At 45.2% G+C, this 15,488-nt stretch overlaps 1 protein-coding gene across 1 annotated transcript in view; it reads left to right on the forward strand.

The window, feature by feature from the left end:
• dock4b (dedicator of cytokinesis 4b) overlaps window positions 1-15,488 on the forward strand; it is a 166,917-nt gene that overhangs the window by 115,779 nt on the left and 35,650 nt on the right. The window contains exons 29-39 of the mRNA XM_056276678.1: window positions 480-628; window positions 929-1,014; window positions 3,694-3,720; window positions 4,317-4,412; window positions 4,599-4,659; window positions 5,099-5,192; window positions 6,316-6,464; window positions 7,446-7,532; window positions 7,698-7,802; window positions 8,063-8,204; window positions 12,426-12,592. Coding sequence (XP_056132653.1) covers window positions 480-628; window positions 929-1,014; window positions 3,694-3,720; window positions 4,317-4,412; window positions 4,599-4,659; window positions 5,099-5,192; window positions 6,316-6,464; window positions 7,446-7,532; window positions 7,698-7,802; window positions 8,063-8,204; window positions 12,426-12,592 — 1,163 coding nt within the window. The remainder of the gene's footprint in view (window positions 1-479; window positions 629-928; window positions 1,015-3,693; window positions 3,721-4,316; window positions 4,413-4,598; window positions 4,660-5,098; window positions 5,193-6,315; window positions 6,465-7,445; window positions 7,533-7,697; window positions 7,803-8,062; window positions 8,205-12,425; window positions 12,593-15,488) is intronic.

The following is a 15,488-nucleotide window of genomic DNA, read 5'->3' on the forward strand; positions in this document are numbered from 1 at the left end:
CCACCGCCAGCACCAGCCATCACATAGATCCCTTACTCATACACACACACATAACCCTGTGACTCTACATTAGTCTGATATGATTTCAAATCTTTGACGTTGACATTATTTTTGATCTTTACTGATTCTACAGTAAATTTACTAATAAAAAACCAAACAGATATATGATATTCACAATTATCCAATAGTTGATAAAAATATGCAGATGTAGGAGCTCACCGAATCACCAGTATAATAGTCAAAAGGCAGTTAACAGTAAAATTAATATTTTAACCTCCTGTAGGAGGATGCCTTGTAAATAAAATAACACAACCACTTTTCAAGCAATCACCAAGTTTGGAAAAAAACAAAAACAAAAAATAATTGCTTGTGTGCAATAGAGCACCCGGGGCATTTGTTGGAGTGTCAGCATAGCGAGGATACCCGCTGAACAGAGGTGAACTCAGACTTTGTTTTGACTCCTGAATCTTCTCCTGCAGGGGAACACAAATTGAATTTCATCCCAGCCATGATTGGGCCATTTTTGGAGGTGACGCTGGTGCCCCAGCCGGACCTGAGGAATGTCATGATCCCCATTTTCCACGACATGATGGACTGGGAGCAGAGACGCAGCGGAAACTTTAAGCAGGTACATAAACGACCTGCTCGGCTCTTATTGAAAAGTTGCTTCTTTTTGCACCTGTACAAAAGAAAACGAATTGGAGTGCTTAAGAATTTCCTTGGCTTGACATGGTAGAACCAAATAAATTAGGCCGATTAGAGTGGTCCAAAAACTTCAAACCCAAGCCGTGCCGCATTCACGCAAGGGTATCACTAATGCCTCACGTCACAGAAAGTAATGAGCTCTGTGTTTTATAGTCAGAACTTACTAACCTATTGCAGTATATAACCAGCAGGTCTTTGACTATTGGCTTATCTTCCTTGTCAGGTGGAGGCCAAGCTCATAGACAAGCTGGACAGCCTGATGTCCGAAGGCAAAGGAGACGAAACCTACAGAGAACTCTTCAATAGCATGTGAGTTCCTGCAGCCGAGAGGAAAAGACTGCAGCAAAATTAGGGAGAGGGAGAATGGACGAGGGAAGGACAGAAGGAGGGTCAGACTCTATGGGGGGCTGTAAAGACAAGCTGACATAATGACTATAGCATATTTTGGTGCTGACTGTAGTCATCTTCATATGACTCTGCATAAACCATTCAATGTGTACATTCGGGTATTGGACTTAGAGGAGACTGGGCAGAGGGCGATAAGGGGCAGGAGAGGTTTAATAGCGAGATAGAGAACAGCAAATAAGAGTCATATACACAACACAAAGAGCCTCCCGTAGTTACTGATGTGTTCAGCAAACTGTCAGGATGAGCGCTGCTACGACTGGGTTATTTAAAATTTCAATGCCGCATCCGCACAGTTATGGGTTATGCCAAATGTAGCTGACTTACCTCTGAGCAGAGGCAAGTCTGCCTGTTTGATGGTTTCTTTAAATCTGTAGAACGCACTTCTGAAAGTCCAATTTGCATTTGGAGAAAGGAATGGCAAAAAAAAAAAATTGCCTTCAATTCCTCAGGATACTGACAGCTTGTTTAATTCCTCAGCAGCACAGTTTTCACCATTTCCGTTTCCTATTCCTTTTCAGTAATCTGGCATTTATCTTCTGTACATTGCATCAAGGCTGCTCTCCATGGCTCTTCGTCAGAGCTTAAATGTGTGAAGCAGCAGAGATGGCTGCCGAGCACTGATTGGATGATTGCTGTGTCAGTCATTATTTTGCAAACAGTCAGTTATCCCTTGTGCCACTTAACAGGGGCGAGTCTCCGTTTAGGGACCGGGTGTAGATTTTAAATGGAAGTGGGCCAGGTAAGAGTAGTGTGTTTAGGGCTATCCAGCAGGTACTCCCCATCATATCGTTTATTGTTGAAACACAGGGGGCTCAAATTGAGAAAACGAAAGACGAAAAGGTTTAATGAGGGACCCAGGAGAAAGACACAAGTAGGGCTGAATGGAATAAAATAAAGCTTTAATTTGTCCAAATAGATATATACTGAGGCACTTTCACTCACAGATGCAGATGAAATAAACATTTTGTTAATCCTTCATCCCAATGAACATGTACATGGGCTGCGAGGCAGTTTCCTTGAAAAACTGAAGTTTTATCTGCACGCAGAAGTGCCTCGGTATCCTACTTTTGATACTACTGTTTATTACAATCTATAAGTTTGTTGTTGTTTTTCCACAATAGTAGAAAATGACGGGTAGCGTAGTGGTCTGTTCCATTGCCTACCAACACAGGAATCGGCAGTTCGAATCCCTGTGTTACCTCTGGCTTGGTTGGGCGTCCCTACAGACACAATTGGCCGTGTCTGGCCGTGTCTGTATGTGTCCTGGTCACTGCACTAGTGCCTCCTCTGGTCGGTCGTGGCACCTGATCAGGGGGGTGGGGGAACTGGGGGGAATAGCATGATCCTCCCATGTGCTATGTCCCCCTGGTGAAACTCCTCACTGTCAGGTGAAAAGAAGCGGCTGGCGACTCCACATGTATGGGAGGAGGCATGTGGTAGTCTGCAGCCCTCCCCGGATTGGCACAGGGGGTGGAGCAGTGACCGGGATGGCTCGGGAGAGTGGGGTAATTGGCCAAGTACAATTGGGGAGAGAAAAAAAAGGGGGGGTAGAAATTGACTAAAAACAATACTAACCTGGGAGATTTGGGTTATACACTCACAAACATTAACATCCCGGGAGCTGGATGTTCAGTCATGACCACAACTTTACAGCACTGACCAGTAATGGATGCTATTAATGGGGGAGCCTGGGGCCGCTCTGCTAAGCTCTGTAGTTAGATGAGACGCAAGTGTAGACTGATAAATTAGTCACAAGCGGTAAGTGTTTCGCATTCAGACAGCCGACCTCTAGTCACCTCCATCTTCCACACGCCACCCGCGGCGAGTCTCTTGTCCACCTTGTTGCCCCTGTGTTCCCAGTGTTTGTGCACCCCCCCCTGCATGCTTTGTGTGTGTCTGTACATTCCCTCTTCTGTTTGTTCTGTGTTGTTCTGTGATAATTCAATTTTTTCTTGTCCAAACATAGTGATTGGACTGTTGTTGACGGCAAAGACAACAAAAAAAAGGACAGAGCCTGTAAAAAATAAATAAAATTTCTATTCCATTAGCATCGATTCATTGCACACTTTAAGGCTCATGTGCTTAATCGATGTTCCTCTATCCGTTAATGAAAGTGCGATTTGTTCCAGATGAGGGCTTTATCGATATTTGTGTAATTGTCCCATCGTCTGTCATAGTCGATCATTCTCCGTTCCACCGTTGTTACCATTGTTGTGGAATATTTCACACTGGTTGAATCTTGCATTGCAAGATTTCCATGTTTAACTTGTGTTTCTGAACTGTGGAATATGTTCACTGCATCTTATCAAATTATAACTGGTGCAGTGAAGCCGTCTAATGCTCATTCCCAAACTGAAAATCTTTAATTATGATTAAATTATTATGATTTTAGCCTGTTTTTTTTAATCTTTTTTTTTTTAGCTTTTATCAAGCTTTGTTGGTATATCCTTTATTTTTAGTTTCTTAATTTATATCCCTGCTACTAACTCCACTAACCCTTAAACTAACCTGTGTGAGTGTGTGCTGGTATTAATCGTATTAATATTAATTTATTCCGCCTATGCTTCCCGTCTGGAGTAGAATTCCTCTGTTTGGTCCGTACCCTAGGTAAGACGCTCTCCTCTTCACTCTCTCCATGTTGTCTGTGTGAAGGGGGGAAACGGGTGGGGTTGGGGGTGGGGGGGGTCATAGATGCCAAAATCCAATTAATCTATCTGCTTCACCGGCATTGTTTGGAGATCGGAGACCTGTGGTAAAACTCAAGTTGACTGGTGAAACGGTGAAAGTGCCCGGTTCTCTGGCACAGATAGCATTGACTAGGCTGTTAACTTGCTGCCCTGTGTGGCACTGTATTACTAGCTAGCACCCACTGGCAAGGATAGGCATCATCGGAGTGACTGTGATGGAATTTCTGTTTTCCTTTCCTCTTCTTTTTTTCCATTTCTTTCTTGCCTTTTTTTCATTTCATTGCTGCTCTGCTTTCTTTTTACTTTTGCCTGGTCCTGTCCTCCCGAACTCCATTTCCTCGCTTTCATTCCATGCGTCTCGAACGCTCTGTCCCTTTCTGACTTTAAATCTATTTCTTGTGATCTCTCTCTCTCTCTCTCTCTCTCTCTCTCTCTCTCTCTCTCTCTCTCTCTCTCTCTCTCTCTCTCTCTCTCTCTCTCTCTCTCTCTCTCTCTCTCTCTCTCTCTCTGCTATAGCCTGCTGAAAAAGATCGAGAGAGAGACATGGCGGGAGAGTGGTATCTCTTTGATTGCTACTGTCACTCGGCTAATGGAGAGACTGCTAGACTACAGGTGGGAGCACATAAGCACACACACAGACACACACATACATATATCTATAAATGCACATAAAGATCACTTAAAATGGTGTTTCTGCACCCAAGAGGAGTATTCAGATGCTGTGAGAGCTCTGAGTAAAGGCTCTTTGTGTAACTTGTGAGTTATACATCTGTTACGCCTCATTTCTGTCGATCGCAGGGATTGTATGAAACTGGGAGAAGTGGATGGCAAGAAAATTGGCTGTACTGTCAGTTTGCTGGTAAGTCGCAGTCGTCTCCCCCTTGCCACTAGCGTCTGGGCTCTGTTACGCTGACAAACGATGCACAACAGATGTGTTAAAAGGCTGCAAGTTGTCTGAGAAACAAAAATCCAAACAGAGATATAGAAACGCTTGATGAAATAGCTGTTGGTCTCAGCTCTCCAGCCTCCAGCTGTAGGTACATCTTGATGTAAGGGTCGCCATCTGCAGGAGCACTGGCGCGTGTTGGCGGACATAGCTAAAGTCACAGCTAATCAGCAGCTGAAAAATTTTGTTGTACTTCTGCCCAAAACGCAATCTGTCTCTGTCGCTGTCCGAGTTTAGTCCTCATTTGCATCTCATCGTGCTGTCTGCTTCCCCAAACTAACTCCTTCCCCTCATCCCCTCTCTTTTGTGTTGTTTTTATCCTCAATCATCACCCCCGCCCTCACATTCAAAGAACTTCTACAAGACCGAGTTGAACAAAGAGGAAATGTACATCCGCTACATACACAAGCTCTACGATCTGCATTTGAAAGCACAGAACTACACAGGTATGCCTGAAAGTCGGGTGTGTGTGTGTGTGTGTCTGTGTGTGTGTGTGTGTGCGTGCGTGCGTGCGTGCGTGGATAGAGAAACAAGCATACAGTTTACTGCGTTTGTGTGCACAAGTGAAGCGGAAATTATTTAGAAGAAATCAAAGCTGTTTGCATCTAAATTGATATTATTATGCAAATTGGTTGCATGCATGCATACAATAGCAACAATAACGATTAAAAGATTCCAACAAGGGCCTTCCGGGTGGCGTGGCGGTCCGTTCCTTTGCCTACCAACACAGGGATCGCCGGTTCGAATCCCCGTGTTACATCCGGCTTGGTCGGGCGTCCCTACACACATAATTGGCCATGTCTGCGGGTGGGAAGCCAGATGTGGGTATGTGTCTTGGTCGCTGCACTAGCGCCTCCCCTGGTCAGTCGGGATGCCTGTTAGGGGAGGAGGGGGAACTGAGGGGAATAGCGTGATCCTCCCACGCACTACGTCCCCCTGGCAAAACTCCTCATTGTCAGGTGAAAAGAAGCATCTGGCAATGCCACATGTATCAGAGGAGACGTGGTAGTCTGCAGCCCTCCCCGGATCGGCAGAGGGGGTGGGGCAGCGACCGGGACAGCTCAGAAGAGCAGGGTAATTGGCCAAGTACAATTGGGGAGAAAAAAAGGGGGGGGGATCAAAAAAAAAGATACCAACAATAACCCCGTCAACAACAGCTTTCAGCATATAGACAACATCACCATCAACCACAACACCGGTGATTGCCACAGTATCAGTGGCGGTTAATTAACGTAAGGGGTTAATCACTACCTGAATTTTACACTTTATCATAGCCATTTCCTAACTGCATGTCTCTTGTGTTCAGAGGTTGTGTATTTCACAAGTGTAGGGTACAACTGTTAAAAATGTTGGTGCACTGGGTAAACTCCTCAGAGATATGTGCATTTTGTGACAGTACAGTACGATGTCCTTATGTGACTCAGGAAATGTGGAGGCTGGTGCTTGACGGCACGGCCCATTAAGAGTTGCACACAAAGTCGACTGCATCATTGCCTTAAATGCCACAGAGGTTGTCTGCTTCCCAATAAGTGTGTGTGTGTGTGTGTTTTTTTTTGTTTTTTTTTGCAGAGGCCTCCTACACCCTACTACTATATGATGAGCTGCTGGAATGGTCAGAGAGACCTTTGCGAGAATTCCTCAACTACCCAATGCAGAGCGAGTGGCAGAGGAAAGAGTACCTCCATCTCACCATCATCCAGAACTTTGACAGGGGCAAGGTAGGCTGGAGAAAACACACACACACACACACACACAGACACAAACACCATGCCTTATGACTCTGTTTACACCATGATGTTTGCATTGAGTTTGTGTAGCCTAGTATGCAATTTAATTCAACCACAAGTCAAAGCATGTCAAGATCACTGTGAATTATTGATTTATGTATAATTCATGAGAATTGCTAATCTGCAGTGTATAATCCTGACTGATATGAATGTTCCTCTCTCGCCTTTTACCTTATCTGTCCACCTATCTGGCTTAAATCTTAATGTCTGTCTTTTCAGCCCATCTTTCTTTCCAACTCCTGTTCTGTCTCCAGCCATTTCCTTAGCTCTGTCATTCTTCAACTTCCTCTCTAGAAAGTACCTTCTTCATAATTTATTCACCGCTGTCTCTGTCACTTTCTTCCCCTCTCACTCTCTCCCCCCATTTTAAAGTTTTATATAGTAGCTATCACTCACAATGCACTGCACTTTCAGGGAATAGTTGCACTGCAGACTTCCTCCAAAAACCCTGGGAAAAAAAGACTGTTCAGCACCCCTGATCGGCTCACATAGCTCTGTGGAATCATTAAAATGGCTCTCCTCATTACTCATAGTCCAATTTCCCTACAAGTTCATGACTGGTGCCATCTGCCGGCTTTGCTGCCCTGGGAGTAAAAAGCAGCAGGAAAGGGAAGCTTCTCATTTAATTAGCACGATGGCTCAGAGCCGCATGCACCTGCATGGCTTCATTTCCTGATCTTGTCAGCTCACTACTGCAATCCAGTGGATGATCAGCGGTACTACAGAACCACGGCGGCCTATCAGAAACACGGCCGTCCAAAATAATGACGTCCGCACATTTTGATGGGCTAGGTTTTAAGCTCCATTGTGATGAATGAAAGTATGAATGAATCATAAAATGTGTGCGTGCATGCGTGTGTGTGTGTGTGTGTGTGTGTGTGTGTGTGTGTGTGTGTGTGTGTGTGTCGCCAGTGTTGGGAGAATGGTATCATTCTTTGCAGGGAGCTGGCTGACCAGTACGAGTCTTACTACGACTACAGAAATCTGAGCAAGATGAGGGTGAGTTGTAAGGATGAGGGCTTGGTCACAGAGAAATGCCAGAAAAGAAAATGCAGTAATTTATTCTTCTAAATATGAATCTATAAATGATGACCTTTGCCAAAGCGATTCCATTACTTGTAGTCCTTGCCCATTACAAACATGCTGTCTTTTTTCCATAACTAGATGATGGAGGCCTCTCTCTATGACAAGATCATGGACCAACAAAGATTAGAGCCGGAATTCTTCAGGGTGGGCTTCTACGGAAAGAAGTTCCCTTTCTTTCTGAGGGTAAGAAATGCCAAGGCCCTTTTCTCAATCCAGTTATTTGCCAATGCTCTATGAAGAAAAAAATAAATACAGGATTTTTTTTTTGCCAATTTTCTTATGTAGGAAAAATAGAAAGTGAGGTGACATTTAGCAACTCCTATTCGGTCATTTAATGATGCAATTCTCCCCATTTGTGATTTTCTTTTTTGTAAACCGGGCTGCAGTGTAAGACCACTAGGTGTCACGCTAACCCCACCACTCCCTTTGTTCTTCCTCTGCAGAACAAGGAGTTTGTGTGCCGGGGCCACGACTACGAGAGGCTGGAGGCCTTCCAGCAACGAATGCTCAACGAGTTCCCTCATGCTATCGCCATGCAGCACGTCAACCAGCCCGACCAGACCATATACCAGGCCGAGGCTCAGTGTATCCTTTGCTGTAGGACAATGCACATGCTCGCAACACAAGCTGTTTCTGTGGTGAAGAAGCCACACAGCAGTAGGGGGACCAGAGCCCGACAAACCAAATGTGGGATGGAGTATGTTTGTGTGGGACACGTTACCAGTGCTAAGAGGTAGTCTAAAAATGTGATATAATGTCTATCTAACTTAAAAAACAAACGTTTCTATCCTGCCTCTTAGCTCCAAACATCTCTATGCTTTGCCCTCCGGTTGATTCAGTTGCACTCAATATACTAGGCAGGTTACAGGTTAGACCCTTAACATGCGAAGGAGTTAATATGCAACTTTCCTCAGTAAAGACAGTGAGCATAAAAACAAGCTAAAGTTTCACAGTTCTTGTGGTCTCGTGATAAGTCTGCTTGCATTCATGTAGTCCCCTTTTCTATCCCGATAACTGTTAAAAAGTACAGTGCTGCTACTCATCAGCATGGAATCTGACTAAACTGTAAAATAAAAAAAAGAGTAGACAAGTTGCTGCCATTGGATTCAAGTTATGGCTTCTGTTCTTCCAAGTATACTAGATGCACATCTGTAACTATGGACGCTGCTTTTTTATGACCACAAGGTTTGGTTTTTTTGCAATCTCTGGGTCTGGAAAAATGACCGTTGCTAACCTTTATACCACAGTCTGCTGACCTGTATGATTGGGAGTGCTGGTAAATGCTAGTTGTTTATCTATCTGGCAATCAGCTTTAGGTTTCAGTAGGAATGAGTCCATAGATGGGCACATCTCTTTTTGAGCTACACATTTCTTGTGAGACTAACATGTACTGTGTTGCTTCACATCGAAACCCCCCACCCCGTGTGAAACTGAAAAATAACTGGCAAATTTTGCAACAAAGTCTTAAGAATCACCTTGCATCGGCGTCACGTATTTTCCCAGTCTTTGTTGCAGCTGCATTTCCTTTTGTTTGTGACTTTGTGGTGACTTGCAGTTCACTCTGCTCAGCGTTGCGTACGCAGCAAAGACGGTGACAGGTTAACCTGCACTTGACCCATGTGTGCGCAGTTTGATTGACCTCAAACACAGCTCCGTGATGACAGCCTTGCCTGCTTTCTTCACAGCTGTGGGATAGAAGCCAGATTTTAGAAAAGCGTCTGTTCTGCAGTGGTTTGACTTGAAAACTAGAGCCAGTCAGAATGCGGGACATTGTTTTACGTGGGACGCAGGGCAAGGGATGAAAATGCTGTGCAGTCCCGCCTGCATAAAGCGGGACACCCAGTCACCCTACACGAGTCATTACCAGATAGTCACACAAAGGCATGCAGGTACACATTAACACACATGCATGTGCATAAGTGTACACACATTGCTTGTACAGTGCACACACACACACATATATATATTTATACACGTCCATAAGCACACACTGCACACACACATTTTCACACAAATGCGCATGCGTTTGTCTACACGTGTTCACACACATACATGTACACTCATAAATATGCAGCTTTCTGCACCGTATACCACACACTGTTGTGGGAACAGGTGGAAATGATTACTTAATACACCTGCCTCCAAATCTCTCTTTCTCTGTCTGTCTATGTATCTCTCTCTCTCGCTGTCTCTCTCCTTCTCAATTACCGACTCACTCATATGTAGGCTACACACACGGCGCACTCCATACAGTATAATTAGCCAGATGCAATGAAACATTTCTCAGCATGCCTCTCCATGTCCTCTCTCACACCCAACAAAAAAGAAAAAGCAAAACCTGTTACACAAACACCCAGTCACCGTCCGTTAGTGAGATATACTGTATAGGCCTACCCATGGAGGGTACTGATAGGTATTCAGCGGTGTCTGTACAATGCGGGAGCCATCTTAATTACTCACTCCATTTGACGGGACAGCTGTTGTCCCACATAGAGTGAGAAAGAGAGAGAGAGAGAAAGAGAAACCAAGAGTGAATCAGATTGAGACAGAGGATGGCAGGGAGACATGAAACACGTGTGTGTTGTGCATGCAAGAATGCACATGTTCGATAGCCAATACATTTTGTGTTGCATTGTATTGAGTTGCTTCTGTGCCTGTGTTTATGTGCCTTTGGTCTACCATAGATAACATGTTTCCTTCTCATGTTAGAGGGGTTGGTTTAGTGGTTTGGTGGTGGGGCATGTGTGTGTGTGTGTGTGTGTGTGTGTGTGTGTGTGTGTGTGTGAGTGAGTGAGTGTATATATAGTCCCCTCCCACAGCAAGCTGCTGGAGGAAGCAAAGATAGCATAACTGATTTAGCATGCATTTTTTTTCTGCTTGCTTGTATCTATATATGTATATATGCAGTGTGTGTGTGTGTGTGTGTGTGTGTGTGTGTGTGTGTGTGTGCGTGCGAGCGCGAGAGAGAGCGTGTGTGTGTACACATACATGTGTGTGCGCATAGTCACCTCCCACAGCAAGCTGCTGGATGGCCAAGGCAGGGATGGTCTACCGAAATTTGCACACTGCTATGTTATCATTATCGTTAATCGATAGGCTCTCTCCCAGATAGCATGCGCATCCATATCCTTGTTACTCTACCACACACACACACTCACACACACACACTCATGCATATTAATTAATGTATGTTCATCATGGCTGTCCTAACCTGTACTGGCATACGTATAGGGCAGGGATAGGCAACATGGTCCAGAAAGGTCCAGTGTGGGTGCAGGTCTTTGTTCCAACCACGCAGTTACACACCTGATTCTATTAGTCAACCAGTAGTCTTTGCTAAGGACCTTGATTTGTAGACTCAGGTGTGTAACTCCTTGGTTGGAACAAAGACCTGCACCCACACTGGACCTTTCTGGAAGATGTTGCCTATCCCTGGTATAGGGGATCACTCTGCACTGGTTTTGATGATGATGATGAAGATTTAGTGCCTCATGGGAACACGCCGATCCCCATCCCACTCCCATCATGTGTTACCCGTCTCCTCACAGGGAATTTACTCTAGGTTTTGTTCTCTCTTTTCTTTTGGTAAAGAGAAAATTTACATTTCAACTTTTGTTGCGCTTCCTTTTCCACAGAGCTCTTTTCGCTCTAGCGAGCGTAACCAGGAGTGAAGAAAAATGTGTTATGTCTTTTGTTCCATCAGGGCACTTTGGCATCGGACTTACTACATTGACCACTCGTAATATTTGAGCTGCCAAGTGTTCACGTTCACTTCCTGTGACATTCATCCTCGCTTTCTCCGGATACGAGCATCAGCTCGAGGGCCTGACATCTGAAGGTGCATGGCTGAAGTGTGACGTTAGAAGAAAGTGGTATGTAGAGAAGGTTCTGGTTTTGTGAAAGATGAGACGTACGTTACATTGAAGTGGACAGTGAGAGAAAGTGATGTTTTGAGTGGTTTGATTTTTGGGGGGATTTCAGGGATGTGTGGATTCTGTATGGATTGTGAGACCGTCGTTTTCTTGTTCTCAATAGCCATTTAGAGAAAGACGCGGGGATTAGGAGGGGAAGAGAGGGGGGGAAGACGGGGTAATTGGTGGCAGGGTGCAGAAATGGGTGCGGAGCAAGGTACGCGGGTGCAGGTAGAATGAGAATGTGAGTTTTACCTTTACAAGTATGTGTGTGGACGTGTATTAAAAGGCTACTGCGGGTGCAGCAGCCACCCCGAAAAAAATATGGACGTGTGTCTGCATGACATCACATTAATAACACTTATATGGGTGCTGTAAGTGCCAGTGTGTGTGTGTGGGTGGGTGGGTGTTGCATGCTTTTTATTGCCGTTTTGAAGGTGTGGGTGTAACGGCAGCTCTGCATACACAGGGCTGTAAAGATACTGACAGGGTAATGCCGGGCAGTGTGGCAGTAAAGATATGCTATGGAATATCACCTTGTCTCTTTTTAATACCCCTCTGTGTGGGTCCAGGCTTTGTTGGGTGTAATCTCTTGATATGTGTGTGCATGTGTTCGCATGTCGGTGCATTTAGTATTTTGCTAAATTAAATCCAGAAGTTCACAAATCTATACCCGATGCACGTAAACACAAAACCCACCAATCTGCCATCCCGCCAGGTTTCACCTCCCGTGCAAGCCTCCATGTTTTGTGTACGCATTGTGTGTATGTGTGCCTGTTTCGATGCCGTTTCCCATGTTCTTTTGAGGTCGTTGACATATCTGCTGGTACGCCTTCGTGTCCGGCTCGGTCCTATCTTTTCCCGCCGTGCCCTCCTTGACGTCTTTTGCCTCCAGACCTGCAGATTTATGCCGTCACCCCCATCCCAGAGAGTCAAGACGTGCTGCAGCGGGACGGCGTGCCGGACAACATCAAAAGCTTCTACAAGTTTAACCACATCTGGAGGTTCAGATATGACCGGCCTTTCCACAAGGGGACCAAGGACAAGGAGAACGAATTCAAGGTAGGCATGGGGGCGGGGGCTGCACATGGAATAGTTTTTTTGTAAAGGTTTAAAGCTGGGCGTCCGGGGAGCGTAGCGGTCTATTCTGTTGCCTACCAACACGGGGATCGCCGGTTCGAATCCCCGTGTTACCTCCAGCTTGGTCGGGTGTCCCTACAGACACAATTGGCCGTGTCTGCGGGTGGGAAGCCGGATGTGAGTATAGTCCTGGTCGCTGCACTAGCGCCTCCTCTGGCAAAACTCCTCACTGTCAGGTGAAAAGAAGCGGCTGGCGACTCCACATGTTTCGGAGGAGGCATGTGGTAGTCTACAGCCCTCCCCGGATCGGCAGAAGGGGTGGAGCAGCGACCGGCACGGCTCGGAAGAGTGGAGTAATTAGCCAGTACAAATTGGAGAAAAAAAAGGGGGGGGGGTTAAATGCCAATTGGTTAGGGTAAAGATTACAGCAAATTTGCATATCCACATGTGTGAATACAGGCACTCACAAAACTAACATGCACCGCCACACGAATACAGAAATGAGATTGGTGATGTTTATTCACTTACTCCCCCTAAAGGCTCATTTTCACACCAAGAATGTCGTGTTTGTGCACAACCAAAAGAAGAAAAAAAACCCATAAAAATTGATGGATTCTCGATGACTGCATGTGTAGCCACTGCAGAAACGAAATTCTCACGGGAGTGCATACATTTAAATTTTGTGGAATTTCAAATTTTTTAGAATTGTAAGATTCTGAGCTTTGGCTTTTTTTCTACCGCATATTTGTAACACGTTGGTGTGACACAGCTGACTTCCTCTCTCCCTTCTCCTCCTGGCGTTCTCCCTCCTTTTCTCCCTGTCTTACTTGTTCATTGATCCAGGGCCCTGTGTAGGCAGCGGAAGTTTGAACCTGTGCTCAGGTGTCAGCGCGCGCGTGTGTGTGTGTGTGTGTGTGTGTGTAGTGCATGTTTTATTCATGAGGACTACTGTGCTGCTAATTAAACTCAAACCAGGCAAACTGTAGTCAGCCTAGTGCCAGAGTACTCTTTACAGCCAGATTCAAATGCAGACACACACACACACACACACACACACACACACACTCTCACACACACACACACACACACACATATGCAGACATGCATGCACACACACACACACACACATATACAAATAGACATGCAAACAGACAAACACATATATGCAGACATGCACACACACACACACACACACACACACACACACACACACACACACACACACATATGCAAACAGACATGCACACACACACACATTCACATGTATATGCAGACAGACATGCACACACACACACATATGTGCAGACATGCATGCACACACACATATACAAACAGACACACACAGACATGCACACACATGCACACACACACAACAAACAGACATGCACACATACACGCATATGCAATCAGACATGCACACACACATTCACATGTTATATGCAGACACGCACACACACACACACACACACACATATGCAGACATGCATGCACACACACACACACACATATACAAACAGACAAACACATATATGCAGACATGACACACACACACACACACATATGCAAACAGACATGCACACACACACACACACATTCACATGTATATGCAGACAGACATGCACACACACACATATATGTGCAGACATGCATGCACACACACATATACAAACAGACACACACAGACATGCACACACATGCACACACACACAACAAACAGACACGCACACACACACACACACTTAAATGCAACCAGACATGCACACAAAAATATACACATGTACTCTGCACAGGCAATGCTGTTATGGTCATAAACATTCATGTCACACATAAACCAGAAAATACACCACACACTTGGTCCCTACTGTGAATGTACACTCGCACAAACACGCTCAAAAGACACACAGGCACAAACACACACACACTGAATGCAGTATATGCACAGCCATACATTAACACACTCTCACTATGTTTGTCTTTTGCCCACCAAGGCCATGTGGCCAAATTGGATCATACAGTGTCACATCCCCATTCTTGTAAGACAGCAGTGGCCTGCAGGGGGGGATAATGTGTATAGTAATCATTTGCATGGTGACGAGCGTATACATCACTCAGGATGTGGCGTGTTCATCTTATCACAGAGTGGTTTAGCAGGATAAATTACGTCTAACTGGAGAACCCTCGCGCTCAACAGGGGAACTGCTGCCCACAAATAATTTACACAAAGGTTAAGTATTCCCTTTTTTGCCACATTTTCTTTCTTCTCGCTGCTCCTAAGGCACAGCTCATTTTTCTCATGTGATATTCAGTTTTGTTTTTTTTCCGGCCTGATCGTATCCGGAGCTCCAGATGAAGATGGAAAGCATGGTTGGATTTTTGAACGGTAGTTAGAGAAACCCCACCATTGTCACAGTTTATGACGGTTTTAAATGGCAGTGGTATGTTTCAAATTCTGAACAAAAGTTGTATCGCTGAGTGTTTTAAAGTTGAGATACGGGGTGATTGGATCGAGATGAAGCATTCTGCATTGGTGAATAACCCAACCTGATATCCTGGTTCCCCGCTGAACCAACCAAATGGGAAACCAGCAAGTATAGCAAGCAAGGTGTGTGGTTAAGTACATAAAACACACACACACATCCACACATAAATGCATCAGTAAACAAATTAGATTGTAACCCCTCCTTTATTAGTTAGGGACATCCAGGTGGCTTCGAGGTCTATTCCGTTGCCTACCAACATGGGGATCGCCGGTTTGAATCCCTGTGTTACCTCTGGCTTGCTCGGGCGCCCCTACAGACACAATTGGCCGTGTCTGCGGGTGGGAAGCTGGATGTGGGTATGTGTCCTGGTCGCTGCACTAGTGCCTCCTCTGGTCGGT

The sequence above is a fragment of the Lampris incognitus genome, chromosome 3 (assembly GCF_029633865.1).
Source record: "Lampris incognitus isolate fLamInc1 chromosome 3, fLamInc1.hap2, whole genome shotgun sequence".
Lineage (NCBI taxonomy): Eukaryota > Metazoa > Chordata > Actinopteri > Lampriformes > Lampridae > Lampris > Lampris incognitus.